We start from the raw sequence: 27940 nt of genomic DNA, 5'->3' as shown, positions 1-27940 counted from the left end.
GAGTGTCTGGAAATACTCTGGGAACAGAACAGACCAGGTACATTTAACTACAAAGTGACAGACTCAGAAGTTTTGCAGCTTCAATAAAACTCTCAACAGCTACAGAGTTTTTTTTTTTTTTTTTTCTGTGTTAATTTAATCATACAAATATTCATTTATACATTAAGGAAAAAGCTTCCTTTATTTTCACCCCCAATGTGCTATCATAGGACTTCTCCCAGACTCAGAGAGGCAACACACCATCCCGTGCTACACATGCACTGCCCCGGCGAGCACAGACAGGCTGGGAACCACCCACGCACTCACACACGGAAAAAATTAAACACAACAGAAACCCAGACGTGGGACAGCGTGCATTTCCACCCACACCACTGCTCTCCGACTGCACGGCTCTGCCCCAGCTCCCAAATCTTGGCGGGGTTCGAATCCAGCACTCCTGAGGTGTGGGCAGAAGATTCCCGCTCTCTCACCCCCTCCCATGGCACTGCCACTTTGGGGCCAGTCCCAGGGACATCCTGCTCCAGTTTGCCAAGGCTGGGAGGTGACACTGCTCAAGCTGTGTTGGTGACAGGGTCCAAGTGACTCTTGCTTACCACAGGGACCCACTTAGAGGCCATCAGAGATGTTCTACATTACCCTTTCCCTTATGGGAGCTGATACAAACTGCAGTGTCACGAGGTCACCTGGGCAGAGCTTGGCCAAATTCATCTCAATCTCCCCATTAAAAGTTGGACATCTGAAGCACGAGCAATCTGAGGGCCAGCTGCACAAGAACCTCCAAGAAACCAGGAGATAAAACCACCTTTGGCCTCAGTGAAACAGTTTTCACTCGAGAAAAAAACACAGAGCAATCCATTTTAAACATCCTTCCAGTGACACAGCAGGGGCCACAACCCTCAGCTGCCTGGGCAGAGCAGGATGTGAGCAGCAAGAGCTGCAGATCTCAGAGCCCTGCCTTTCCTCACACCCTGCAACGTGCACCCCTTGTCACCGGGACACCACGGACTGCCAACGCGTGTGCCTTCAGAGTGGGAAAGCACATGGCTACTTGGGGCACATGCAGGTTTTGGTTTTTCAAGACAAAGAGAAATAAATTCAGCCTTAGGAGGAGCACAGGAACACGAATGTGGCAGCCAGGGGACACGGGAGGAGCACACGTGCCTGGGAGCAGAAAGCCAGCGTGGGGGTATCCAAGTGCAAGGGTCTCCCAGGTGCCTTGCTGACACCAGGCAAAGGTCACAGCACCAGCTCTAACTCTCAGACTCAGACCTTGATTTCCCCTCCCTTCCACTATGCAGCTGACACAAGAAGCTAATAAAGATAAGGAATCACCTCGTCACTTGAACCAAGAGCTGTCTCCAGGGGTTCAGTGCCCTCAGAAGGGGAGCAGCAGAGCTGCAGGTGTGATGTTCATTTCCTCAGAGGGGCTTGTGAGCCACCTGTGAGGAAAGGAGGGAGTGAGCAAAGATTCCACCACACTGTGGGGCTGCAATCACCCCCCAGATCAATGCTCGGATCTAATACTCAGAACTAATCCAAGGCAAAATGTTGTTACAGCACAAGAACTAAAGCTTCCAAGAAGCAGCATCTTCAGCAGGTTCACTCCAATCCCAACACTTCCCAGATCCAGACTGCACCAGACTGAAGTGTCAGGCAGTTCAAATCCTGTGGTGCCACTTCTATGCAGGCAGCTTCTGATCTTACACTTGGTTCTCCCAGCTAACAGATTTCTGAAGGGAGATTTCAGCTAATGGTGACCTGTAACAACTGAACTTCTGAAATATGAACAAAATCCATCGCCCAATCCTTCCTCTGTTGGACACAAGGAACTCGCACTGGCCCCAGGAGGTCCATCCATATGCACCCAGGTACCAGTCCTTGGTAGCTGCAATGAAAGATTCCCCCATTCAAAACCAGCCACAAAAACAAAAGCAGCCAAGAGCGGCGAGGGCAAAGCCATGCAGTGTGCAGCTCTGACACAGGGAAAAGCCTTCACTGGAAAGATCTGGAAGAAGGTAAAGGGAGCTTTGCATATTCCTGTATCTTTGGCAGATGGCTGTTCCAGCCTGGTTCCTTTGGGCAGGACGGTGCTGCAGGGCTCACTCCCCTCTGTTTGTGGGGTCAGCATTTCAGAATAAATTCGCCACAGTGCCTGAGACCAAGCTGCATCCCCTCACACTGCACTTCACAGTCCAGAACGGGAGGAAAACATGCTGGAGGAGCAGCAGAGCAGCCCAAGTCTTTTGCAATCCCTCCCCTAACGTGAGCCCACTTGGAGCCTCAGCGCAGCCCCGAGCCCAGATGACAAAGGCAGAAGAAGAGGAGGTGACAGTGGGAGCCAGCTGGTGGTGTCAACTCCTGGATCAGCCTCTAAGCTACACCTCAGCACAGGAGAAACAAATGCAAACTTATGCTCTGAAAGAGAGAGGGGAGACTCCAAATGAAAAGGACAGGATGTCTGTGAAGCTTTGCAACTACCAGCAGGTGAATTACAGCTACAGAGATTCCTCTTGGCACACAGCTCCAGGCACAGCTACTGCACACGAGAGTGAACAAAAAGGGATTTTTAACTGCTAACCACACAGGACAGCTCAGGAACTTGAAGAAATCAGTTTCTTATCAACATGGGTGTGTATTTGTGTACTTCATGTACAAGAGGGAAGGGAGATGAGCCCTCCATGTTATCCCAGAAGTCCCAGTGTCTCCATCTCCAACTCTGATACCGAGACTTGTCCATAACGTGGCTCCCAACGACACGCAGGACAACTTAAAAGCAACACCCAAACCAAAAGGAAAAGAGGAAATAAAAGATTAAAAAGTCGGTAACTAAAACCAGCAGATGCTGTTAAAAACACAGTGCTGGGTGCAGACCCAACCTGGCAATAAAAAAGCCTGACAGAAGCAGTCCCTGCACAAACCCCAGCAGGTGCTGAGCCAGTCCCGTTCGGCAGCAAACCAGGACATTCTGGGAAAATGCACGCTGTCCCTTAGGGAAAAAAACCAAAAAAAAAGAACAAGAAACAAACAGAAATCAAACATTTGCTCAAACTACAACCGCTCTGTAGGCAAAATATTCTTTTTTAAAGATGGCTTTTAAATTTTCATTTTTAAACTTCTTTGTAAGCTACCTAATTACATGTGAAGATGATCTCTAAAAACCCATAGTGTTGGTGTCTCTTCTTCCTCATAGCATTTACACCATTCTGAAATCCAGCAGTCACACATGCATACTCAGGTTTTGGATTTTCCTCTGGAAACAGCTAGTCTTAAATTAATGGGTTTTTGTTATTTCTTCTTTTCCAGAACACGGAGGTAGAGAAGGGGGGTCCACGCTGTGTCTGTCTGCCACATGAATCCCCCTCCCTTCCCCCAAAAGTCAGCTTTTTCTTAAATTCTCCTCTTGTCGATACCCGTTTTGTGTTTTTGTGTTTTAAGACTGTCCGAAGTGATAAGGACCGTGGAAACCCTGAAAGAAAGTTGGAGACATAATCAATTTTCAACAGGCAAGAAACAAAATGCTCAGTGCTCAGCTCCAAAGAGTGCCCAGCCCAGCCCAGGGCTTCCCACCAACCCCACTGTGGCTCCAAGGACACTGAAACCACACGTTCCAGGGTTGGCTTCCCCAGAGAGGGCAGATGCCACCACTTACCTCTGTCAGATGTTTTTTATGCAAAGGCCACAAAGTAACTTGTGTTTTCTACACCAGAATTCCCTATAGATGCTACAACACCTGCAGGCCCAGCCCCTGCAGCCTCCCCAGTCTGTCCCACAGACGTGGGGCTGTCACTGGGTAAGAGGCCATGCCAGGAAAAAAACCCAAGAAAAAAAATTCCACATTCCCACAAGTGCCATGTGTGCCTTCTCAAGGTGACAATGCACATTTGCCTCCAGTGAAATCAACCAGAGCATTTACCAAAATCCCCAAAATGCTTCCTAGAGAATCCATTTCCCTCCTTTACATCCTGAAGTGAGTCACCTAAATGTCAGATGTAGTCACAGGTCTCAAATTAACAGGAACTCCTTTTGTAACTTCTATTGTCCAGATCAGTTATCCGGGGTTTCATCAGGAAGCAGAAGAAAGACCAACAGGCAGCAAGGGATGCCCCAGCTCACAGGAGATGAAGTTTGTCAGTGAAGAAGGTACAACCCCCATACAAACCCAGACACACACTGAGGTCAGGAGAGAGATGAGGGAGAAAAACTTGTTGTATCTCACGGCAGAGTTGGAAGATCATTATGCAAATGCTTCTAAACAGAGCCCAGCTCTTCCCAGCACACTCTGGGTAAGGCAGTGAGAGCCCAAACCATTCCTGTTCTGGCTGAATGGGAAGCTCTGACCTCAGTTTTCACCACTCTGCCTTTGACAGGGCAAATTTCCTAGGAAATACCATTTCCTCCGTGTTCTACAGCTTCAAAACCCCCTCACTGCAGGAGCCAGGGCTGTGGAGCCACGAGTAGGAACACAGATTGTGTAAAGAATCAACGTCACTGGCAAACCCCAGGCTGGAGAGCTCTGCTGCAGATCTGACTAGGAAGGAAGTGCCATGAACAGTCTGTAATCTTGCTACAGCTGGAGAGAAAAAGTTCATTCTTGCGGATATAATCAGGTGGTAAATACAAGCAAATTGCAAAATGAAGCAGCTCTCAGAATCCAACCAAGAGGAGGATCAGCAGACAATTAACCAGGACATCTCCTGAACTGCGTGGGAAGTATGAAAGACTGGGAACGTGGAAATTGCTGTTTGCAGACAGAAATACACGCAAGTGATGGAAAAACAAACACGCTTCTACCCCAGGAATATGCTGCAGTGCAAGTTTGTAAAGCTTTTCAAAAGAGAACAGCCAGCAGATTCCAGCACGACAGTTCACCTGAGGAAGGAGATGCTCCCATCAAAATCCAGAGACTGAGAAATCCAACATTTCCAAAAATACACTCACTGAAACGGGGAAGGGGAGAAGTAGGACAGAAACATCAAGATGGTGTATAAGAAAAGGACACAGATGAAAAGCAGTGCATAAAGAGGATCCCAAGCAGTCTCACCTCACAGGGATTAAGCTATTGTACTTAGCACTCTGCAGAAGGAAAACAGGATTTGCTGCTGATTACCTGCAAAGACACATTTGCCAGAATTTGCTTCATCTTTGAGCTACCTGCACACAAGGCTTTGTTGGAGGCACTGCCTGGCAAGCTCAGGAGGGGTTTAACCATCCCCTGCTCCTCTGCTGGGACCACCCTGGGAGTCCCTTACCCTGTGTCACCCCACAGGGGATGCCAGAGGCAAAACCAACTTGCTTGCTTTGATTTGGGGGTTCCACAAGCATCCCCCTGTGGTGTAAGGAACTGCCAGTCACCCTCAGTCTGACACCAGAGCAGCTCACTTGTGCTCTTGGATGCAGAGACCCTGTGAAATCACTGTGAGCTGGTTTGCAGGGAAACCCTCTGGATCTCCACAGAGAGGTTTCTGGAGCACTGAATTTAAAGCTACGCAATTATGCAAACTGTGTCAGTTAAACCCAGAGTTTAGCTCAGCACAAGAGACTCCTCAGCATGTGCAGCTCTGCAGCACCTGCCACCCTGCAGTGAACACCTGGCACCCTGGAGTGAGCTCCCCTGGCAATGCCGTGACCATGGTCAGCTCCTCCTGACGCAAGGAATTTCACCATGGAAAAGCCCCAAATCTTTCCTTTTGGAATTGCCACTCTTCACTGCATTTCACCTACCCAAGATTCACTACTGAGCATGAGAACTTGGCAAAACTGAACCTCACTTGTGTCTTTAAGGCGAGTGAGAGCTGCTTTAGTGCAGACCTGTGCAGGTGACTCCACCTCCCCTGTCCCATGACATTTAGTCACCATGCACAAAGTAAGGGTTTAATACCAGAAAACTTCAATTACTGCTGCAATGCAAATACCAAACCCCTGTATGACATTTTCAAGCCTAATTATCCCCTCTATGCAACATCTTACATCACAAACATGCAAAAATAATTCTGCAGACAATTGCAGTTTTTCCGGGTTGCTTCAATGGAAGGATTTTTCCCAGTATTTTTGGTGCCTTCCCATCTATCCTCCAAGTGGAATCACTGTCTTTATGGAAAGCTCAGCTGCAGCTTTGCAAACTCCCTTTCAGTTCTTCCAGAATGTTCCCCAGAAGTAACTGCTCACTTGCTGGTGGGAGCACTGGCTCTTCACACAGACCAGTGTGTGACAACACAGGACTGTGATTTTCCAAGCAAAGAGTCTGCATGACAACTACTGGTATAAATTACCATTTGACTCGTGCCTCTAGAAGGGAAGTGAGATGTTTTGCAAAGTTGAAACCCTTTGTGAATACTGAGCTCTGTAAACCGAGGTACCTGTGCTGGGAACAAAGCGAGGATTAAGTGAATCTTTCATAAACCATCACACACAGGCTTTCAGACATCTCTTTATTTCACCTCTGTGACTGAGTCACCACCAATGCAGGTACACTTCCAGGGACAGGAGGTGGATGCACAGCAATACAGGAGTCTCCCAGTGGACACTGACAGTGGCCCCAGCCCACGCTGCTGGTCCCCATCCCCTCAGGCCGCTCCTACCCCAACCTCGCTTACGTAAACTGAGCACAAACAGAGAACAAAGCATCCAGCACTTGTGTTTTATTCCATGCATGCTGTGCAAACATGGCGTGCCTGGGAGACCACCAGGAAGTTCAGGACCTTCTGGGAGCAGGCACTGGCAGGGTTGGCTCAGGTGCCCGTGGGTGAGGAGGTGGCAGGGCTCAGGTACCTGAGTTCCCATGCACAGCTCCCTGATGTGCTGCTGGGCCAGGATAAACAACAGGCAACTTTGCTGGGCTGCAATGGAGCAAAGTTAGGCTAAAACCAGATGATCTGGCACTTCCCACAGTCTGGAAGGACATGGATTTCATGGATGAGCTGCCATGCAGCACCCAAACCACCAATCTCTCACTAGACCAGCTCATGGCAGCCCAGCCCAGGCTGCAGTGCTGTGGGAGCTCCAAGTCCAACCTTCTCCCACTGTGTCCAAATGGATGTAACCACATGGTGACCAGCCCAGTGTGAAGCCCAGACACCAGGATGGAAGGAGCTTCTCCTCCTCCATGGATGCAAACATTTTTGGGACATCATCCTCATGCATAAAGACAGTTTGATGCCCAGTTTCCAGTAAAAGTATTTCTGTCTATGGTTTACATAGGTACTCCAAAATCTGCAAATTGGAGGCCCTGGTTTGGGAGAAGCATGGCTTTAGAAGCAGCAACAACATTTAAGCTCAGAGAGGGGAAGCCAGTTAAAGGCTCCAAGGACACAGGGTTGGTTTCCCCTTATGTACAGAAAGCTGCCAAGTAGCTCAACTCCACAAAGAACCAAGGGAGATGGGGAGCACAAACACAACAGGAAAAAAGGAGTTCAGATTTTAAAGCTGTGGACTCCAAATATGTTTCTATTTCACTGGGCATTGAAGAGCAGCACAAGCAATGACCAGGACAGCCAGGCACCATTTGCTTTGGTGGGGATGATGCTCAGTGTCCTGTCTGGGCAAATCTTTGCAAAATCACAACCTCCAGGTGCAGTTTTTTCTGCATGACATAGAGAGAAGTGATTCCTCAATTCATCTGGGCAGCAGGTTAAGATACAGATCTGTGGATTTTATATAGAGATGTTAAGTACAATCTAAGTGTCAGGATATGGCTATTCATTTCTGATCTTCTCAAACATGGAAACGTGTATGTTTCTTTCCTCAGTTAAGCAATTAAACTCTAATTCCCAGGCACTGTAAGACTGGATCTTGGGCTTTTAATGGAAAAGCCAGTCACAAGAGAGCAGCAGTGACCGTGCAGGGTTGCTATGAGACAGGAGTAAATAGGGGAAAGCTGCAATAACCTCAGATCTCTGGAGAATCCAGAGAAAGCGACTGCCAGAGAATAAAGTATCTGTGCATGGGGATTTCTGGGCATCCTATCCTGCACTTAGGCACATCTTTACATCTAAGAACATGCAAAAACTCCACCGGGAAGAGATTTAACAACAACATGCTTCAAGCAAAGCCCTGGCAGGCCCTGGCCTGCAGCCTCCCCACGGTGTGTGTGGAAGGTGGGCAGGGGTTCCCAGGGAGGTGGGTGCCATAGCAGGAATAGAGGGCACACAGCTTGTTCCAACCATGCCACAGGTTTCATCTTACCCACTTACAGGGAATTGTGTCTGGTTTTGTTTTTTTTTTTCCCCTAGGACACCCAAACTACACACTCTGCTGCTGTATAAAAGCATTTTGAACGTTTCCAGGTGTGACATGCTGCTGTACTTGTCTAACCCAGCAGCAGATGGCACGTTGGTGTTGCCACAATCCTGACTCCAATGGGGAGCTCTAGAGAACAAGTCACACCTGCTCAGTGCACCAGAGGGAGAACTAATTCCGACAAGGTCTGGCAGCTTTGAGCATGTTTTACACCTGCAGATGCCAGAAACTGCTCGTTTTATCTCAAAGATTTCATGGTCTCATGCACTGCATGACTGGGTGTCCCCAGTGTCTGTCAGCAGAGAAAGCCTCCACAGTCAGCTGAGAAGTATTTAAGGGCTTATTTTACTTCTAAATACAGGACACAGGCCCTTCTCAACACTTTAGCTAAACCTGAATCATCTCCTTCACTCACCAAATGGCCTGTCAAACATGACTGGGGATTCCCTCCCTCTCCCAGGTACATGAAAGGAGACAAAAATATCAGAGATCCTGCCCAAGGTAAATAAAATCCAGGAATTCTTGGAGTCTGTGTCACTGCCTAGCCAACCCACAGTGCTCTTCTGTCTGCTCTAGAACCTGAAAAGCCTTTCACATCAATATTCAATCACAGGGCAGCAACTCCCAATGCAGTAGTTTTCCTTCTCTGCAGCAGCAGAGTACAGGTCAGATCCCCTGGGGATGTGGAGAAGATGGGCCAGGTAGAGCTTTTCCCAACAGGAACTGGAGCTCCATCTGTTCCTCAGGTAATTCAATACTCCTGACATCACCTCAAATAACCCCTTTTCTGTTCCAGCAGCATCTCCAGCTGGGTACAGCATGCACACAAAGGGAAAAAAACCAAATAAAACTGCATCTCCTTTTCCCAGAGGCCTGGTCAGGGAATGGAGGGAATGTTCACCTGACCATTTCAAACCAGACCAGGTGTCTGGGATGTCCAACTCCCTCAAACTTGTTTACTACAGAGCCAGTATTGTACCAATACGAATATTGGGTCTGTGGCAGAAAACTTCCTGCCCTGGGCAGAATGGGCAAGGCTGGAACAGGACTCAGACCTACCACACCTACCAGAACAGCCTCCAAAAGATAAAATAATTTGTCTTAGTATGTCACAAACAAAAAGAACTGCAGTAGAGAGAAAAACCACCCAAAAATCAAGTAGCTTTTCCATATCCCCCACCCCCAAAAAGCAAAAAAAGGACTACAAAGTTGTCCCTTCTGAAGCCAGCAAACAAAATGTCTGCTTTAATCTCAGACAATCCACCTCAAATCCACCCAAGAATATTCTGTAAATACAAAAAGAAACAAACAACAAACAACCCCAAAACAAAACAACCCAAAATGAGGAAAAAGGGGAGGAAAGGTCACCTGCCCTATGTTTGGGGTTAGATTGTAACTGCCCCTGTTTCCTCACAGCACAGAGCTCTGGGTTAGCAGCTAAACCAGCTCACTTCAACCTTGTGACACCTCTCAGGTGGTGCTTCACTCTCCTGCTGGCTTCTCTCCCACAGCACAGCTGCTCCTTGCCAGGGGCTCTGGTTCCTCACCCCCACGTTCTCTGAAGGCAGTCCCAGCCCGGCCCCTTGGGGAGCACCACGACCCCAGCACGCAGCCACTACAGCAGCAACTCTCAGCACTGCCACTTCAGGTGGTGTTTCACTGACAGCTCATCACTTCCCAAGCCGTCCACTCCACTGCTATGAGCAGGGCCTGGCAGCAGGAGCCAGCCCAGAGATGGTGTTTGGGATCACTAAGGGGGGGCAGTGAGGCTCACCCCGCACATGCCAGCCATAAAAAATGCACAGCCCTGGGGTAAAGGTCACTAAAACAAGATCCACTGGCACAGGACAGGCAGGTCATCCAGGGAGGAACTAAAGTGCTGTAGGTGAACTAACATTAGGGCTTTATTAAGTCATTCAGCAACCAAGTGTTATTGTCCTACACAGCCTGCTCAAAGTACAGTAAAGCATTTTTAAAGGATTTAAAAAATCAAACTAGTTTGACATACGACAGTACACACCTACACATACTGCTGCATTAACAGGTGGATTCTGAATTGTAAATAATCCTGCAATTCATTTTTCACACACAAGCAAATAAAAACAGTCAAAATATCACTCAGACTCATATAGCATCCACCAAGCAAGCTTTTGAGAGAGATTTAAAGTAAAGATAATTTAAAAGTCACCTACAATTATGAACAAGACAAGGACACAGACAGGAACGGTCCTTTGATTGACTGTTCCTGCAGGCAGCTTCTGCAATCAAATGGTGTGCTCTGTAGTCTCCCCACACCAGCTAAAAAGAAGTTATCTGGCTAATCTGAAGTTTGAGGGTGTGGTTATTCGTTCTCTGTTCAAAATTATGTCAAACTCAGGACACATCTAGAGAGATATTTTGACTTATTTGCACACGCAACTGGAGCAGACTCCAGCCACTTGCAGTTACAGCACCCAAACAAGGTTATATAAATTTAAAGAAGGACTTGAAGCAAAAACAAAAAGGTGGATCTGGTAGAGTCTATCAGAGGCAAAAAATATTTTAATATAACATGAGGACTTGGCAGAGTCAGACAGTCAAATTCAGAACCTTCCTTAGCAGGTCTGGCAGAAGCAGAAGGAAAGGGCTTTGCAGTTTGGAAGGAAGAGCAATTACACACCTGCCAGGCTCCTCCCCTACCCGTTCTCCTGCTCGCCCAGGGCACCTACCTTACTGTACGTCACTACCGACAAGTTGTTCGAGTGACTGCTGGGGGAGAGATTTACAGAGTTTTGTGACAGTCCATTCTGATCTTGTTCGATTTGGTCAGGAGCAGGCCCCCATGTGTTTTTGCTGATTGTGCCTAGCTCGGAACCCCCAGGGTCTTTTAGGTTGTTTTCATCTGGTTGCCTGTTCTTCTGTGGAGAGGCGAATGGGTTAAAGTTTCCTTCTACCTTGCGATGCGGCTGCGTGTTGAACTCTGTTTCAAAGGATGACAGCTGCTGTGTGACACCCAGAAGTCCTCCAGCTTCCACGCTGAGGATCACCCAGATGACATCTGTGGAAAGATACACATTTGGGCCGTCACTAGATGGGAGTTTATAAAGAAGGGTCAGAAGGAGCAAATGAATTCCATCCTTTACACTAGCAACAAACAGACTTATTGCTTAAAGCACATTTTTACAAAGCCCCAGCAGTACTGGTTCCAGTGCCCCCAGTTTAACAGGCCTGGGTGAATTTTAGGAGCCAACTGAGGACAGTGCGTTTCTACCTTAGGGGCACACAACTTGCTTAGACAACTCCACACCCTACTAGGGCCAGGACCCCGAGTACACACCACTAATCCTCCCTGTGCACAACTCCCCTCACTGAAAACTGTACACACAACCACCACTGACCCTCCTGCACACCCCCACCATTGATCCCCCAGGCCCCATACACGTCCCCCCAGAGGCGGCTCTGGAGCGGCTCCGCAGCGCCCTCTGCCGCTCTCTCACGGCCCTGCGGCCCAGCTGCCGCCCCGGGCTGCCACCACCGAGCCCCACGCAGAGCTTGGTGGCCAAAGGGGTTCAATCTTCAGGTCGTTTTCTGGCAAAAGTGACAACTTCTGGCAATGCAGGGACATCTCCCACTGTCCAGGGCTGGGAACCCTCTGGAAATCCTGGGAAACCCTCGGCTCTGTGAGGATATGGGACCAGCAACACAAATTGGATAGACTGTCCCACCTGCATGGGGATATTCCTGCCCATCCCTCAGGGACACACTGCATCCCCTCCAGACAATGAGGAGCTGCGTGGCAGTGCCAGTGCTGCCAGCCTCCTCCCTCTGGGCACTGGTATTTTTGCCTCCATGTGCCAACATCTCTCACTCAAGCCCTGAAACTTGGGATACTCCCAGCTGCCAACAGAGACACAAAGATGTTCTTAGTGTATACTAAAGCTGGCAGAAAAGGGAGGGAAGGCTGCACTGAAGGCAGATGTTTGAAGCCCAGGCTGAAGCACCAGGCAAAATAGCCAAATGTGTTCTTTAAACAGCGAAATAGCTCAAGGGGATGCACTAAATCACTGCATTAAACTCTGGCCATTAACTTCTCACATGAGGTTTTCACCACTATTTTATGTTCATATGAAGTTCACAATGTTAAGGAATGGAAAACTGGGAAAGAATCTTGACAAGGACCGACCAGGAAAGAGTCTCAGCGAGAGCCGTGCACATCCCTTTGTTTTCCAGAGTTTTATGTAATCTGTAATTTGTTCCAGTGCTTAGAAAACACTGACCAAGACAACAAAGCAGCTCCCTTGATGTTTTCCTCCACTCTGTGTTCTGTATTTGAGCCCAGGGCTGGCAGACCTCTGCCCTCTGCTCCATTCTGTGCCTGCAGTGTCCCTGCTGTCCCCAGCGGGGCTGTGGGCTGGGAAGGGGCTGCTCACCTCCGTAGTAGAGCCCCGTGGCAGTGCACATCCGCCACTGTCCCTGATACATTCCGGCGGTGCTGGGGCTGCACATCTGCACGCTGACATCAGCCATCTCCTGCGGCTCCAGGGACCTCACCATCACCATGTTCACGTGGCCAAACTGGTCTCCACCGACATACTTCAGGCAAACCCCTGGGGGCCACGCCTCCGTCCCTGGGATTAGACAGGAGAGGGAATTACTGACAGCGCACCGGGAAAAGCTTTGTCTGTTTGTGTAAGACTGGTTGAAACGTGCTTGTTAAAACAGTTGTGCAATTGTTGGATGGTCAAAGGAAACCAAGATACACAGGACACAGCAGCAGTGGATGCTGAGGAAGCCTGGTTTTCAGAGCAGGCTTAACTGGTGCATTTAGGGACCAGCAGAACAATTCCCATTTGAGTAATCTCTATGTCTTTGTTACACAAAAAAATTCTCGAAGTCACAGTGTAATAGCTTAAAAAAAACCCCAAAAACTTATCCTGTACACGTCTCCCCTTCCCCAGGGCAAGAGGCAGAGACAAGGGCAGGGCTGTGTTATGTGCTCCTATTTCTGCCTCCCTCCATGAAGCTCCTGAACCATGCCACATCAAATACCTGTTATTTATACAAAGTGTTGGCAACATGTCATTTCAGGGATTCATTTCTTTCTAAGCCTGTTAGGAGTCTCAAGAGGAACTCATAGTTTGAGCTGTAACTGAAGTGCCAGCACTATTTCTTAAACGGATTTATTTCTCTCCTTGCACCAACCCTTTTCTCAGGCTTGTGCAAAGGTGGCAAGAAGGGCTGTGAACACACAACTTATAAGTGGAGATCCATGTTTAGACTGCAGACACTGGGACTGACAGCGTGACCTGGCAATCAGAGACAGAAAACAGCTCCTGCATGCAGGCACCGCTGCCAAAGATAACAAGTGCTGGGGCAGACAGAAAGAAAAAGCCTCTCTACTGAGACTCATGAAAAATCAGTTTAGCACAATTTTCTTTTGCTTCTTCCCCAGTCACATCACATGACTAAGCCAAGGACTGAGAACACCTCCTGCTCAGCTGAGGCTGACGGAAATGGCTACGGAAAGCCTGAACCACCACGAAGCCTGGAACTGCTCCGTCTGGTCTGAGGCGAGCGCGCTGGAGGCTGCTCTGACCTCACGTTACCTCAAGGAGCATCCTCTGCAACAGCTTGCCTGCTAATTTAATCCCTGTGGATACTCCAGTGAAGACAAGGCAAGGACTGGTTTTCTTGTCAAGTCCTTATTTTGGAATTCACAACCTTGCAGGGAGAGCAGGATGTGCACGAGTGCAGCGGGATGTTCAGCGTGGGGGATGTACCAGTACAGCTGGAAAGGTGCTGAGAGAGCAGGGCTCTGAAAGAGGAGCTGGGTGTCTGGCTGACCTCAGCCTGGGGCATGGGGCACTTGAGCACGAAGCCTCATCTGCAGAGGTTGGCAGCCCAGCAACATGGTTTAGTTTAAATTATTTATGTGATTTTTATCAGGTTTAATGGCTTTAGGCTTGCAAGGTGCCTAGAACGCTGCAACTGATAAGCTTCATAAAATGAAATTATGATTATGTCATTCTATTTCAGTACACTCATCTCTCAGGAGATGATAAATTGCAGAGAGTGTCCTGCAGAGCCAGCAGCAGCTGGGGGCAGAGTGGGGAGAGGAAGCCAGGCTGTTAAATCCTGCTGCTCTTTCAGCAATGGTTCTACTACACAAACTGCTCCTTTGGCAGGCAAGGCAGCACCGTCCTGCAGGTACCAGAGCAGGGCATTGTTTTTTACTGACACATATGAGAACCTGACTGAACTGAGCTCACAGCTCACACGCCTCAAACTGACAATCTCTGAGCTCTGCCTGTCACACTCATCAGACCTGCAACGCTCCAGTGACACACGCCTCAGGTATTTTGTGTTCTAGAACTGAAGTCATGTAATCAAGGACTCCTGTAGAGCTGTTAAAAACCTTGGCTCTACTTCAGTTATCTGCCTAACAGGTAGATATTACGTGGAAACACTACAGCCCTTTGATACTATACCTTTAATTAAACTAAAGCATGGTTTTCAGATGCTGCAGTCCTCCTCACACTGCACAGTCATAACCAGCATGTGAAGCTGCACTTCACTAACCCTCAGGAGCGTGGTTGTACCAAGCCCTGGCCTCCAGCACCACTGTTAGGGCACGGATGGATGGTCTGACAAGCCAGGTTCAAACCACACAGAGGTCAAAACATGTCGGTCTCACCAGGAAATCCTAAATCAAGATGAGCTCCTGTCCCTCAGTTTAGAAGGCCCAGGATTTCAGAAGGTGAAACATTCCAAGAACAATGAAACATCCCCTGAACAAGGATGCTAAATTAAGGCTGAATTTGCATCCCGGAAATGGCACATCAGAGGAACAAGGAAGGGAGGAGTCAGCCTGAGATAGAGGCGCAGTCATAACACACACAAATTGAGACACTAAGAGTGGAGAAACAAGACCTATCACACTTACTAGATTTGTAAGAGCTGTATTTGGGACAGTTATAAAAAAAAATTGCCAGTCGACTTTTCACAGTACTGGAGTTCAAGAAAGTTCCCTGTTTCACCCTTCCATTGTACTTTCAAACAGAAGGAGGCAAAAAAAGTACACTGAAATATCAAATCCTTCCTCTAGAACACATTCTCTAGAAATCAGTGTTCTTAAACACACTAATGAAATACTCTTAGATTTGTAGTGTGGTTTTAGTGTGGATATCCTGTCCAAGTACTGCAGCTATTCACAAGCAGAAATACTGAGAGAGCTGAACCTGACTCGTGGTGACTCTCAGCATCACACCTTGGTGTGAGATTGTTCTGCCCCACACAAGTACAAGCAGGTCAATTAAATTCAGACACACAGTTTTAAATGTTCATGCAACATCTCGTCAGTGCACTGCTCGAGGACAAGGGATTCCTTCATCCATGGATCTCATTTTCCTCTCTGACTGCATCCCACCAGATTAAACACTGGGAATGCACTTTGCCCAGCCTCACTTCCTGGATCCCAAGCACTGCTTTGACTTATTTCAAACTGGAATGTGGTCTCTCCAGCCCTGCATCCTCTCAGAACATGAAAAGGCAATTCTGCCCGAAGTGGACCTGCCACATGACCCTTGTGTCACTGCCTTGTTTGTCTACAAGTTTCCTAGAGTTTGTTTGTGTGGTGGCACAAGGAACAAGACTGGTGACATGACCGAGCTGCACATCCCACCACAAAATGTTTGTGCCAACCCAAGAAGAGGAACTTGCATGGGCTGGCAGCACCTCAGGGTGGCTCCAGCCCAGGGGAGTGCACACGAGCTTCCTGCCTCAAGCCAGCATCCCTCCCACTGGATCCCAGCACCTGCTGGGTGGGGTTTGCTGCAGCCCAAAGGCCTCACCTGTATTCTGTATCCTCCACGTTTTTGTAAACTGGGTGTCAGGAGGGATGGACTCTCCTTCACCTATGGTGACATCTTCCACAAACGACATGGAGGGGACATTGATATTTGGACTCTCAAAATCATAGTAGGCTCCAATGGCAGCTTGTAGATTCCTGAAAAGGAAAAAAGCACATTACAATCTGAAGTACAGGTGGGTCAAGCCCTTTGCACAGGTCATATGTCATCCTAAACAATTCAGCAAAAATATCCAGACTGTTATAACTCTGCTGCTCTGGTGTTTTTTAAAAGCTTTTAGCTCTATCACATACGGATCCTCCAAGATAACAAAAGAGCTCAAAATACAGCACTTTTTCTTGCCAGGGACACTAGTTTAGGTCACTTTTCTACTCTGCTTCTATCTTCCCTGGAAACTTTGGAACTTACAAGTTTTGGAGGCCTCTACTCCAACAGTTCTTTATGAAATTTGCTGAACAGTTCAGGAGACACCAAGAGAAGGGCTAGGTCACAAACACTGGGCGGTTTCTTCACACCAGCCTCGTTACCTCAGCTAATTTCAAAAGGACCAACCAAACCTCTCCATTTCATTTTGGCACACAAGGTTCAAAAGGAGCACAAGAGGAACAAAACATGAAGAACACTCCTCTGATAACTCTCAGGGCCAAAGGGCACCAGTGGCTGCAGATAATAACTCCAGCCTTGCCGGAGTTTTTGAAACATAGCATCAGGTACAAACTGTTTATTCATCAATAAAGTGCCTGTTCAGCTCTGGGTAGTCACAACTTGCAGGAACTTACAAACCACCTGAGTCAAAAGTTCTCACTGAATAAAGATAAATGACAGTGCAAGTCTGTGATATATTAAGGACATTCAGAAAACCACACTGCTATTGATTCCTGAGCCACGGTGTAGCTACAACTCATGATAATTAATGTGAGAAGAAGAACAGTCAGGCAGGAAGAGGATTCATGAGCCTTAGCTCAGTTCCACGATATACTATTAAGTCATTATGTAAGTGTTTGGCAAGTCATGTAATTCCTCTGTTTATACATGTCTGAGAGGTTATGGCCTTGATTTACATGTTGTGAGTGGGTGCTGTGAGAATGGGGATGAGTAAAATCTCCCCAAACGCAATGGGCATAACAACTGCTTTTTTTATTCATGAATGCAGAAATCCATGTTGCTTTTTTGAGCAGGATAGAAAAAAAACCAAAACCAAGACTTCAGGAACTGGGAACCACCACCTAAAACCAAAGCCCTGCAGAAGCTGCTCTGTGTGGGCACAGTGACATATTGAGGGGCTGGAGAGTGGTGGGGTGTCATGTGTCCGAGTCAGACAGCCAAGGTGAAAGCAAGAGAAACATTTGCAGCGTGACCCTGAGCAAGAGCAAACACAGGGCTTTGTGGGGCTGCTTGCCAGCTGGAAAGAGGCTTGAAACAGTGAGTAAAGAAACTGCCTCCTGTTCAATTCCTACAGTGTTCATGGCAAAAAACATTCAAATCAGACATTCTGGATAAAATCTGAACTGCATGGGAGCAGTGTCACTTTCTCCTCACAGAAAACTCAGGGGACCCAAAGTGCAGCAGCTGACTGGGGGGCAACAGCAAGGGGTAGAGCCGCACTGGGAGAGGACCCAAAGAGCCCCATCGGTTTTGTAATCAATCCATCCATCACAGCAGCAAGCAGATAATCGCTGTGTGAGTCACAGGAGTTCCTGACATTCTGCTAAGGAGGCACTGGAGGAATGTCCTGCACAACATGGCCACAGGGATCGATCAGCAATTCAGCAACCCCAGTGTCACAGCCAGACCTTTGCCATCCGTGCCGAGCGGACTTTGGTCCAACACAGGAGCCACCGGGTCCCGTGCCGTGGCCAGAACTCTGAATTCCAGAGCAGAAACCATTATTCAGCCTGAGGCGTTTTCTACTTAGGAGTGTCAGGGCTCTATTTAATCCCGCCAGCTCAGTCAAATGCTGCAGGAAGGGGCCATGTCACATTAGCCAGTAAACAGAGACAAATGCTCAGTTTTACGTCACCAACCGCCTGTTGCTTATACACTGCACAAGATTTACATAACTCACACCGGGGTTGTGCCAAGAGACTCCTGCTCGCTCACCCAGCTAACACCATGAGCTGGAGCTTAGTTTGCACTAGGATTTCTTCCTGTAGTACAGCAATCCAAGGCAAAAGGTATTGTAGGAGATACAAAAGACAGCAATGCAGCTCTTTCTCTTCCTAATCCACTACTACGTAACTACATTTTCAGATGGACCACAACACCTTGTGAGAGATCATTCTGGAATCGGTGGTACTGACATTTTATTGACACTGAGAGGAAAAAATAAAAGCTCTGAGGGGCAGATTTCTACTGCAACTCTTAGCAAGGCAGCCTGTCTGTGTTTGTTTGCTGGGCTGCAAACAGGCCTCAGAAGGTAGTGGGCTATTTGTGCACATAGGCCTGGGGCCAGCACTCCCATCCCGGGGTCATATTTCAGTGCACTTTGCCATTGGGAAACAACAACGCTCCTCTGCAGCATCGAGTTAAAAACTAACTAAAGAACAACGCATGCTGGTAACAGATTTGCCCTGTTTGTGACCAGATATTCCCAAACCCACCTCCCCATTCCCACAGTATGATCTGTGTGATGGGGGACGTTCGGGGTGAGCCCTTCTATGTGTTTCAATGCCTCTTGGACTTCCCAGTAGAGAACTAAAAAGAAGCTTCCAGAAACTGAAGAGAAATTCACAGTGGCAAAAGCCAAAGTCAGGATGACAAAGCAAATCTGCCTTGAGTTCATGTTCTTTGACACAGACAACCCCAGGAGATAGGGATGGAGCAGCGGCGGCGGCGCTCTGTGCCAGAGGCACCCCCAGCTCACACCTCGCACAACCACTGGCTCTGTCCTACTCCTCCCCTCAAGAGACAGTGCTCCTCCTCCTCCCTGGCCCCAAAACCCCCAAGATCAGTTGCAGAGCAGCACTCCGGGGAAAATGCCACTTGCAGAGGTGAACTCTGCAGTCTGGTGATGTGCAGGCAGCTGAACCCAAGCAGCACACCCTGCACTCACCCTTCTGCCACAGGCACAGCATCAGTGCAGCCCACAACCAAATGTGACCCTAATGACAGACATGCCTTAGGGCAAACACACTCAAGGCCTTGAAACTAGTCTATTTAAAAATACATATTTGGGGTTTTTTTAGGTCTTTGCCCAGCTGTAACTGCATAGCCCCAGCTGCAGACACTGCAGGGACAGACACAAGGGTCAGCCCTCAGAGGGTCCAGTTATCATCTAAAGGCTTCTGCTCGCACATCCCTGCCTGCTTGATTTCACTCCTCAGTGTGACTTACACCACTTACTACCCTCTGCTCTCTGCCATATGAGATAAATTACTATTATAAACAAAACAACTCTGCAAATCCAGCCAGTGTAATTGACATGATTGAGCTCTCCTAATTACAGGGGCGGCCATGCAGCTCTTTCTTCACAGGGCCCTCCAGGTCTCAGGCCCTCCTTACCTTCCCAAAATTAAGCAATTTTTCCATTTTTAGAGCAGTCCTGGACCACAACAGTTTGTAGCCCTGCCACAGTCACAGAGCAGGTCTGACAGGATCCAGCTCCCAGGAAAAGCCTGCAGTCACAAGTCACCCCAGTGACGGGGTGAGCCCAGGACTCAGCACCATGCTCAATTTTAGCCCTAAGAGCAAGATCCCAGAAAGAGACAGGGGAGCAGGAAGCACGTACAGGTTGTAGCTCCACATTATCAACCAAATCCATTCTAACTCTGGGTATCCCTCTCCTTCCTCTCCAAGGGCATCCCATAACTCTTGGGTGTCAAGTGCTTTTCCCACACAACACTGAAGTCTTCCTTTCCAGATCAATCCTTCTGCTCTGCTGCTTCATTTCAAGCCTCAGGAGCTAAATTACAATAGTCAAGTCAAAACTTTCTCTGCTAATAGCTCTGGTGACATCTTTTAACAACTCTTAAGTGATAGCAAAGAGGTGGCTCATCTTGAGCCCCTCTTTCTCTTCCCCGTTTTTTCTAGACAGCCTTTTGTTATGTTAAACCAATATATTTAGCCATTAATTAATTAAAGTTATTCAGTGTTCAAAATTAAGATAAACTCTTCTAAATCAGTTCACAAACTCAAGGCCTCCCTACACAACCTCCCTGTCCTGCAAACAACCAACAGCATACAGGTAAATGAAAACTCTCTTTTAATTGATTGTGTCAGACTTTCTTAGGAGACTGAAGACACTGAAGCACAGAGGCTGCTGAGGCCTGAAGCAAAGCAGGGCACAGGCCCAAAACCCTTCTGCTCCCCAGAATATGGAGAATTCTTTCAGCATAGAGAAGTTCAGTATCTTGGAAGAAAAGCAGTACAAGCAGGTGCTTCAAACATACAAGACAAGGGACGTTAGAATTTGAACTATGAATGTTACAGGAATCTGCAAGCTTTCATATATTGTCAAATTACTTGATGAGCAAGCCAAAGAAAAACGTAATTTTTTTAAAGACAGATCTTTGGGGGGTAAAAATTCAAATCAAAACACAACTTAAGCTCAAAATCCAGCCTGCAAATTTCCCTCTCTCTGGCTCTTGCCCATGCCCACAGCACAGCACCCACCAAGGCCCGCTCTGGGGAACACTACAGGGCTCTGCTCCTCCTGAGCAGTTGGAGAACACAACAGACAGAACGCTCCCTGCAATGGCACCTTCCATTTGGAATTTCAGATAGGAGGCAGCCCTCAGGCCATGCAGAGACAGCCAGCAGTATTTCTTATGTAACAAATGGACTTGGTCATTGCAAGGAAGGTGCCAAGGTCCGTCCCCGTGGCGGTGAGAGGAGCCAGGGAGGTGCCCTCAGCACTGACAGGGTGCAGTGTTTTGTCATGAGCCAAGCAACTCAGGTGACATCTCCTGGAAATATGCAATGTAGGTGCTGGGCAGTGCTAAACAGCACAATAAAATCTCCAGCACAGAACATGTGATGTAGGACACCTCTGACTCCTTCTGTAACTCAAGTCTTCACCTTCACAGAGCTCCTCTCGCTCTCCAAATGCAGTCTGTAACCAGGCACCACAGCACCCCATAAGGTGTCTATTGTTAAAAAACAAAAATAAACAGTGCAGCAGATGGACAGTTTCTCACTCCCAAATAATGGAACTTGTCTACATGATACAGGGGGGAGAGGTTAAAAATGCATATGGGAGACATCCAAGTGAGCCAAACCCTTTTGTCTCTTCGTTTCCAAAATCTGAGTTGGACGTTCCTTACCCCAGCTCTTGGGGACCTGGATTGCTGATAATCCAGGCTGAGACATTTCCAACAGCTTCTATTGCTCCTGAAGCAGGAGATGCTTCACTCCAAACCTTGGAGAAGGCCAAAGGGGGTGGGGAAGAGGCATGCACATCATGCTGCAGGGAAGCACTTCTACCTGGAGCTTTCTATTCAAACGTTCAATAGGGATGACACATGGCAATTAAGTGCAAAGTCTCAAGATGTTTTGAAGGGCTGGAATTTTAATCAGTGAATATCTTTCAGCAGACAGAATTTCAGAAAGCAAAATTTCTGTGTCAGTTTTCTTCGTTCTTGACCCCTCATATTAAAATTACACTAAATTCTATGTATGAAGTTGGGAAACTACATTAGAAGATGTCTAATGATGGAAAAGGATCACTGAGGGAAGCTGAAAGCTTTAAGCTGAATTTACACAGTTGAAGGGGGGGGGGAAGATCTGACTAATTTAAAGCTTATGTATTTTTTCACATAAGACACAGAAAAACATTTCATTGTTTTAGTTGAAAGCAGCAGTTCCACATACAAGTGGGGTGTTCTAGGAAGAAGACAGAAACCTGTGGTGACAAAAGTAATCCTGTGTGTGCAGGGGCAGCATGAGGAGAGAAACTGAGAGCCCACAGGAGAGGCACAGAGTCCTCAGAGAACCAAACCATCAAAGGAACTCACTTTCCCTGAGAAGCTTTAATGTGCACAGAAACACCAACAGCAGCTGCTGAAACCTTCCCGAGATACCTGCAGAGGGCTGAGCACATCACCTGAGCACAGCAAAGCACCTGAGCACAACCCCTTGCCCAACAGCAGCACCACAATAATGGTGCTACAAGCAGGAGTCCCCAGAACCGTCCCCAGCAGCTGAGCCCTCCCAAAGCAGTTGGTCCCAGCAGCTTTAAGAGGGGGGTAAAATATCCCGAGAATGTCCCAGCAGGAGCTGCCACTGAAAACAGGCAACAGCTCTTCCCAGTGGAAAGTCATTGAGAGCTGCCAGTACACAGGAGATTCTGTAACTGCCAATGCCTCAGTACGAACTATGTTACCAATCTATAATTGTCTGATGAAAGTGAAAGGGGATTAAGCTACAGAAACTGTCTGAGAACAAGTTGGGGCATGTAAGGCAGAGTCCAGCTGGACCAAAATGATATTGTACCCAATTCCCAATTCTGCTACAGTTACCTGCTTATGCTTTCATGCCACAGGCACCAAATTTTTCAATGCTTTGTACCTTGGATCACAATTATAGTATGTTCCACAGTTATAAATACAATTTCTTTAGAGTCTAGATTTCATTCAAAACAATCAGGTCAAACACTTGAGCTGCTCTGGAGAAGAGGTGTGGGTTTGGGTTTTTTTTTTTTTTTTTTATGCACTAGATAAAAGCTTCTAAGAAAATATTTTTAAATTGTTTAATTCTGTAATGTTGCTATTTTTAGTAGCATTAGGAGACAGCTGTGGACACAGAGAGGCAGCAGTCTGGGATGGTTCACAGGCAATAAGAGACACCCACTGTGTTTCAAGTCAGCCACAACAGACCAAACAGTTTAAAACCTCTTTTCCCTCCCCAACCCAAGGGTGTAAATGACCCTGCACCCACCACAATCCACACAGCTCCCCAGACTGTCCTGACATCCTGGCAACAGCACATCAGCAACCACCAGATCTGCTTCTGGGGTGACACTTCTGCCTGTGAGGACAGCGTGTCACCAACTGGGTTACAGAAGATGGACATCAAGTCCAAAGCCTCAGCTTCCTTCTTCCCTACTAAAGCTTATCAACACCCCATCAGTGTTTTGAGGCAACCCTTCTCACCAGGTTTGGCCCAGCTGGTCACCATAAACAAATATTAACCCAACCAGAGTCACACCAAGACACAGATTGCTTGACAAACGTGTACTGAGTCACAGAAAGAACACGGGACTCTGGTCTCTGTCACCTGATAACGATGACGGGAACTCCCACCCACTGCTGCCACTGCCCCATGGATGCTGGTGAGGAACAAAAACCAACAGGCATGCCCAGGGAAGGATGATTTATTTGCAGAATCAGGTCTCAGTTTCCTGCCTCCTCCTTGATATGAGGATTCCCCACTAAAGGGAAGGGGTGTCAAAACCAAGCTCGAGGTCTGTACAGAGCAGTGGGAAGTTTTCCTCACATTTGTCAGAACATGGATTCAATTTGAAGAGCAGACCAAACATCTGCTCTCAGAGGACACCTGGGGTTAAAAATCAGGAGCAATGCTGGTGTGAGCCACTGTGGGAAACACATCCTGTGTGAGTGAATCCCCTTGACCCAGTCTGTTCTGTTAAATTCTGAGTGTCCTGACTTCTCACACAAATACACCTCAAGTATTTCTCTGAGTAGCACCTACATTTCATGTAAGTCATGGGAAAAGCAATTAAACCCCTATTAGCTAAACCATGACTTTAGACTCCCAATTAAGTACATCCACTTCTGGGCAATACAGGTGTTTCACTGGATATAAAGGATTTGAACAGCCCACCCACAGGGATGGAATTGTGAATCTATAAGACAACTGTAGCACAGAACTGCCTCACACGTGACATGAGAGAGAACTAGGTTTTACTGCAGATTTCTGCACTATTTTCAGAGATAAACTTATCTTCATGCAAAACATCACCTAGAGAGTACTAGTTAAACCATGACACAGCTACAAATTCTCCTAAATAGATGAAAAACACGAGGATCTCTGGAAGAGATCTGACAACCTTACAAATAATAACCTTTTCACCTAAAGCTGGATCCAAAAAGCTTTATTACAATAATGCTTTTTTTTCCCCCTACACACAATGGAAACCATCATTACCTGACACACTTCAATTAAATATCACACCTACTAATCTGATAAAAATTCAGCTTTCTAAACAAGAGCTAAAAAGAGAATATAAAGAAATATTAAATGTAAATTATTGAAACATAGATTAGTTCTTCCAAACTGGGAATCTCTGAGCCAGCTACACTAAAATATGGATTTTAAATCCACCACCATTAGCTACTTCAAACTAATTCACTTTCTCATGGAATTAAAGCAGCTCCAAGCCTCTCACCCACAAAGCTGGCACACACTCCAATTCAAAGAAAATCATTCCTTTTTCTTGTCCCAATACAATTTCCACACCAGCTTTAGAGGAATCCAGTGACTTTTATGGAACTCCCTGTGAAGGCAAACCAAGGCCAAAGGGGTTCAGACCCACTCCTGCCCATCTCAGATCACTGTGGAGCTGCAGGCAGCACGTGGAACTTCACTGCACCACAAAAAAACCTCCTGTGAGCCCCCTCCCTCCCACCTGTGGTGGGGCCCAACATCTGGAGGGGAGGGAGCAGAGCCAAGGTAACTGAGGGTATTTGATCCTGGATGCAACAGTAGCAAAATGTCCTCTCCACTCCACTGCCCAGGGCTTCCTCCCAAAGAAGAAGCGTTTTCAGCATCAAGCAGTTCATTTTTGGTTCTGCTTTTTGAACAAAGAAGTTCACTTTTGGTTTTAGGCCGAAAGTGAAAGCTCAGCCTCTCCCTCTGCAGCCACTCTGAATGGAAAATAAATAACTAAATGGTAAAGCAGGATGGTGTGTGCTGCTGCTGGGGAATGTACAGCCACGATCTCAGGAATCAGATTTGTGCAGCAAGAAGACAAGAAGTCAGCACAGAAAACAGACAGAACTCTAGGAAAGTATTTAATAAATACCAGGGAAAGACAAAGGGTTTAACCTGTATTTCCTGCAGATCAAGGAACAGCATCCGAAACTTTGGATGCATATGTTCAACCCAAAGCATTTTTGGAGCAGTTAATAAAGCCAGCTGGCAGTTCCTCAGCACTGCCCAAGCCTGACAGAGGTCTGAAGGGGCACTGAGCATTCCTGGGAACTGGAGAAGTGAACACAGACTTTTAGAGGCTACTTACAGGTATTCCTCCCCAGTCAGCCACTAATTTTTCCCCCTAGATTGGCCAAACAAGCTATTTAAAAATAATTCCTTTATTCCAGCAGTACTGCTAATTCACTGTAAGTCCTCTGACCACAATTACTAATGCTGCTGTTGGAAATGGTCTTTCAAAGCACATTAAGCTCTGAGTGTTCCCTACAGTACGTGAAAGACACAAAGTGGGGAAGGAACTGTGGGTCTGGAGATGACAGTTATTGCAAAGAGCACCTTCCACACCTGGCATCAAGTTCTAGTGAGACTATTTATGTCTTTGTTAATTAACTCACACATGGGACATTGCTACAGAGAACCTGGAATACCCAACACGTGCATTTCTGTCACCCCACCATGATCTCTGCCACCATTTCCTGCAGGTGAACATCAATCCCGATGCAGAAGGAAGGGATGATCCCTGAGAGAACGTGCCATGCCTTTAACACTTGGAAAAGTGATCTGATAGTCTCATCAAGACAAATTATTTGCAGGATGTGCTTGTGCCAGAAGGTTCTGACCCTAATCCCAGGCCAAACAAGGCAAACCTGGTAGGGCACCTGAATCACCTGGGCAGTGTGGATTGCACAGGGCCCCTCAATGACACGGGAAAGGCGCTTCCAGAACAGCAACACGTGTCCTGATTGTCCCTGCTGAGGGACAGCAGGGTTAGTGCAGGGTCAGCCCAGCAGGGCCAACGACCCCGTGGCCATCCAGGAAGGGGTGGGAGCTGGGCAGTGGGACAGGCACGGGGCACAGCTGGCAGCAGGACACACCAGCACAAGGAACAAGCTGGGGGGAAGGAGCAGCCCCTGCCAGGCTGAGAACGGGCACTCACTCGGGCCCTGAGCCCTCAGAGCAGCCCCAGCCCGTGTTTGTTTGCACACACATCTCACCACCCCAACAGGCACGTGCCCATCCAGCCACGAGGCTCACCAAACTTCATAAAAAAATGTGAAAACCGATGTTTTCAGAACCAAACTACTGAAGTTGGGAAATTAAGGCTATTTCAACCACTTCAGTTAGCTCAGAGGCTGGATTTGAAATGCTGTTATTTCAAACAAGAATTCAATATTCCTGAATGAAAAAGAGCTGCTCCAGCACAAACCAGGAACACTCTGGCTACACAGAGAATCTTCAGGAGTAACTTTCAGGGAACTCTGTTCCCTGCTCTCCCCAGAAACCTCACAGAACCCCCAGGATTACAGTGCAGTGTCATTTTAGTCATATCACCAACACATGGATGAGGTGGGAAAGCATCTTCTGCTGGCAGCCAACCGTTTCTTCAGAGCAAACTCCCGAACTCCTCGAGACCTTCTTTCACACTGTGTCAGCTTACAAAACACAAGGAATTACTTGCTATTCCCCTACTTCTTCTGCAGATGCTTATTTGCCATAAAATTCGATACAGAGCTGTAGGAGGAAGGAAAACCAACCAACACAGTTGTCTTCCCACTGTTTATAAACTCAGCAATTCCACATGAGTTTTCTCCCAACTGTTGATAGCCTGACCTCCCCCTGTATTTCAAAGCTGAGGTTTCTGGGTTTGATATACTACCTCTAAGCAGAGCTTAGTTAAGTGATCTCTCTGTTCACCGTGTCTGAAACACACAGCACAGCACTCGTTTGCTTTCCTGCAGCCCCCACCCTGCAGAGTTTTTAGGTCAACACACTTTGGAGAGGTGCAAGGGCTCAGAACGAGCCAAACCCCAGGACTCACAGAGCAGCTGCTCCACAGCATCCTTTTTACAGTTCCTGGGCTCACTGCACCAGAACACTCCTAGCTGCTGTTTTTCACCCTTGTACTGAGTATCTCCCCTGTTTTTCTCGAGCTACAGCTTCGCTGATAACCCGTGCCTGCTTTTTCCTTGGGCAGTGACACACGGCCTTTATCAAGACAAACACACACCCGAGAGTCAGAAGATTTTGAGAGACCCTCAGTCCACAGGCAGACGCTGTTTTCCCCAAACACCCCGGGAACTCTCCCACGTGCACCGCGGCCGCTTCCAGGGTCCTACAGCGCCTTTCTGCCACAATTTCCCTTCCTCCGAAGCTGCCTCAAAGCCGGGCCGCCACAGCCCGTCCCCGCTCACACGCTCCGCGTTCGCCACCCCAACAGCTCCGCGGCCCTTGGACCGGCGAACCGGCAAACCCGCACCCCGGGCCGGGGCCGAGAGTCAGCCCCGTCCGCCCCGGCCCCGTCCCGCTCCCCCAGCGCCATGGGAGCCGCCTCCGGCCCCGCGCCGCCCGCCCGGCCCGGGCAGGGCACAGAGGGCCCAGCACAAACACCGCCCGTTCCCCTCCGCCCCGCCGGGGCCCTGGAGCGACCGGCCCGGACGTGGGGTGGGGGGCCGGGGCCCCTCGGCCCCGCGAGCCCCCTCAGGCCGTCCCGCCCGCCCCCCCCCGGCCCCGGGCCCGCACCAGTTGGTCATGTCGAGGAAGAAGGCGCAGCCGGCGGGGCTGAGCTGGAAGCCGAGCAGGCGCTGGAACTCGCCGATCAGCACGTCCTTGTCGGTGGTGCCGAGGCAGCTGAACTTCTGCATGAGCTCCGCGTCCAGGTCCACGTCCATGCCCTCCATGGCCGGGGGTCGCGGGGGCTCCGCGGCCGGGCCGGGGCCGCCTCAGCGCCGCGCGCGCGGGGGGGGGCGCGC

At 48.2% G+C, this 27940-nt stretch overlaps 2 protein-coding genes across 2 annotated transcripts in view; both read right to left on the bottom strand.

Moving 5' to 3' along the window:
• The window catches only part of SPDEF (SAM pointed domain containing ETS transcription factor), a 28819-nt gene extending 17767 nt beyond the window's left edge, over positions 1-11052 (bottom strand). The window contains exon 1 of the mRNA XM_041467887.1: positions 10944-11052. The gene's annotated coding sequence lies outside the window, so the exon portion shown is untranslated. The remainder of the gene's footprint in view (positions 1-10943) is intronic.
• Positions 108-27934, bottom strand: ILRUN (inflammation and lipid regulator with UBA-like and NBR1-like domains). Its single transcript, XM_041467899.1, has 5 exons — positions 27711-27934; positions 16065-16219; positions 12645-12842; positions 10944-11272; positions 108-3466 (listed from the first exon to the last, which is right to left on the bottom strand). The coding sequence occupies exons 1-5, from the start codon at positions 27866-27868 to the stop codon at positions 3431-3433; spliced, it is 876 nt and encodes a 291-aa protein (XP_041323833.1). The 5' UTR covers positions 27869-27934; the 3' UTR covers positions 108-3430.
• Positions 27935-27940: the final 6 nt, after the last annotated feature.

The sequence above is a fragment of the Pyrgilauda ruficollis genome, unplaced genomic scaffold (genome assembly GCF_017590135.1).
Source record: "Pyrgilauda ruficollis isolate IOZ18807 unplaced genomic scaffold, ASM1759013v1 scaffold100, whole genome shotgun sequence".
In the NCBI taxonomy this organism is placed as follows: domain Eukaryota; kingdom Metazoa; phylum Chordata; class Aves; order Passeriformes; family Passeridae; genus Pyrgilauda; species Pyrgilauda ruficollis.
This window is presented reverse-complemented; position numbering and strand designations above follow the sequence as displayed.

Excerpts from the sequence above, each read along its gene's own strand:
- ILRUN (XM_041467899.1), bottom strand. The coding sequence starts at position 27,868 with ATGGAGGGCATGGACGTGGACCTGGACGCGGAGCTCATGCAGAAGTTC. Across the intron at positions 16,220-27,710 it reads TTCCTCGACATGACCAACTG|GAATCTACAAGCTGCCATTG; the intron begins GTGCGGGCCCGG and ends TTTCCTTTTCAG. Across the intron at positions 3,467-10,943 it reads CGGTAGTGACGTACAGTAAG|GGTTTCCACGGTCCTTATCA; the intron begins GTAGGTGCCCTG and ends ACTTTCTTTCAG.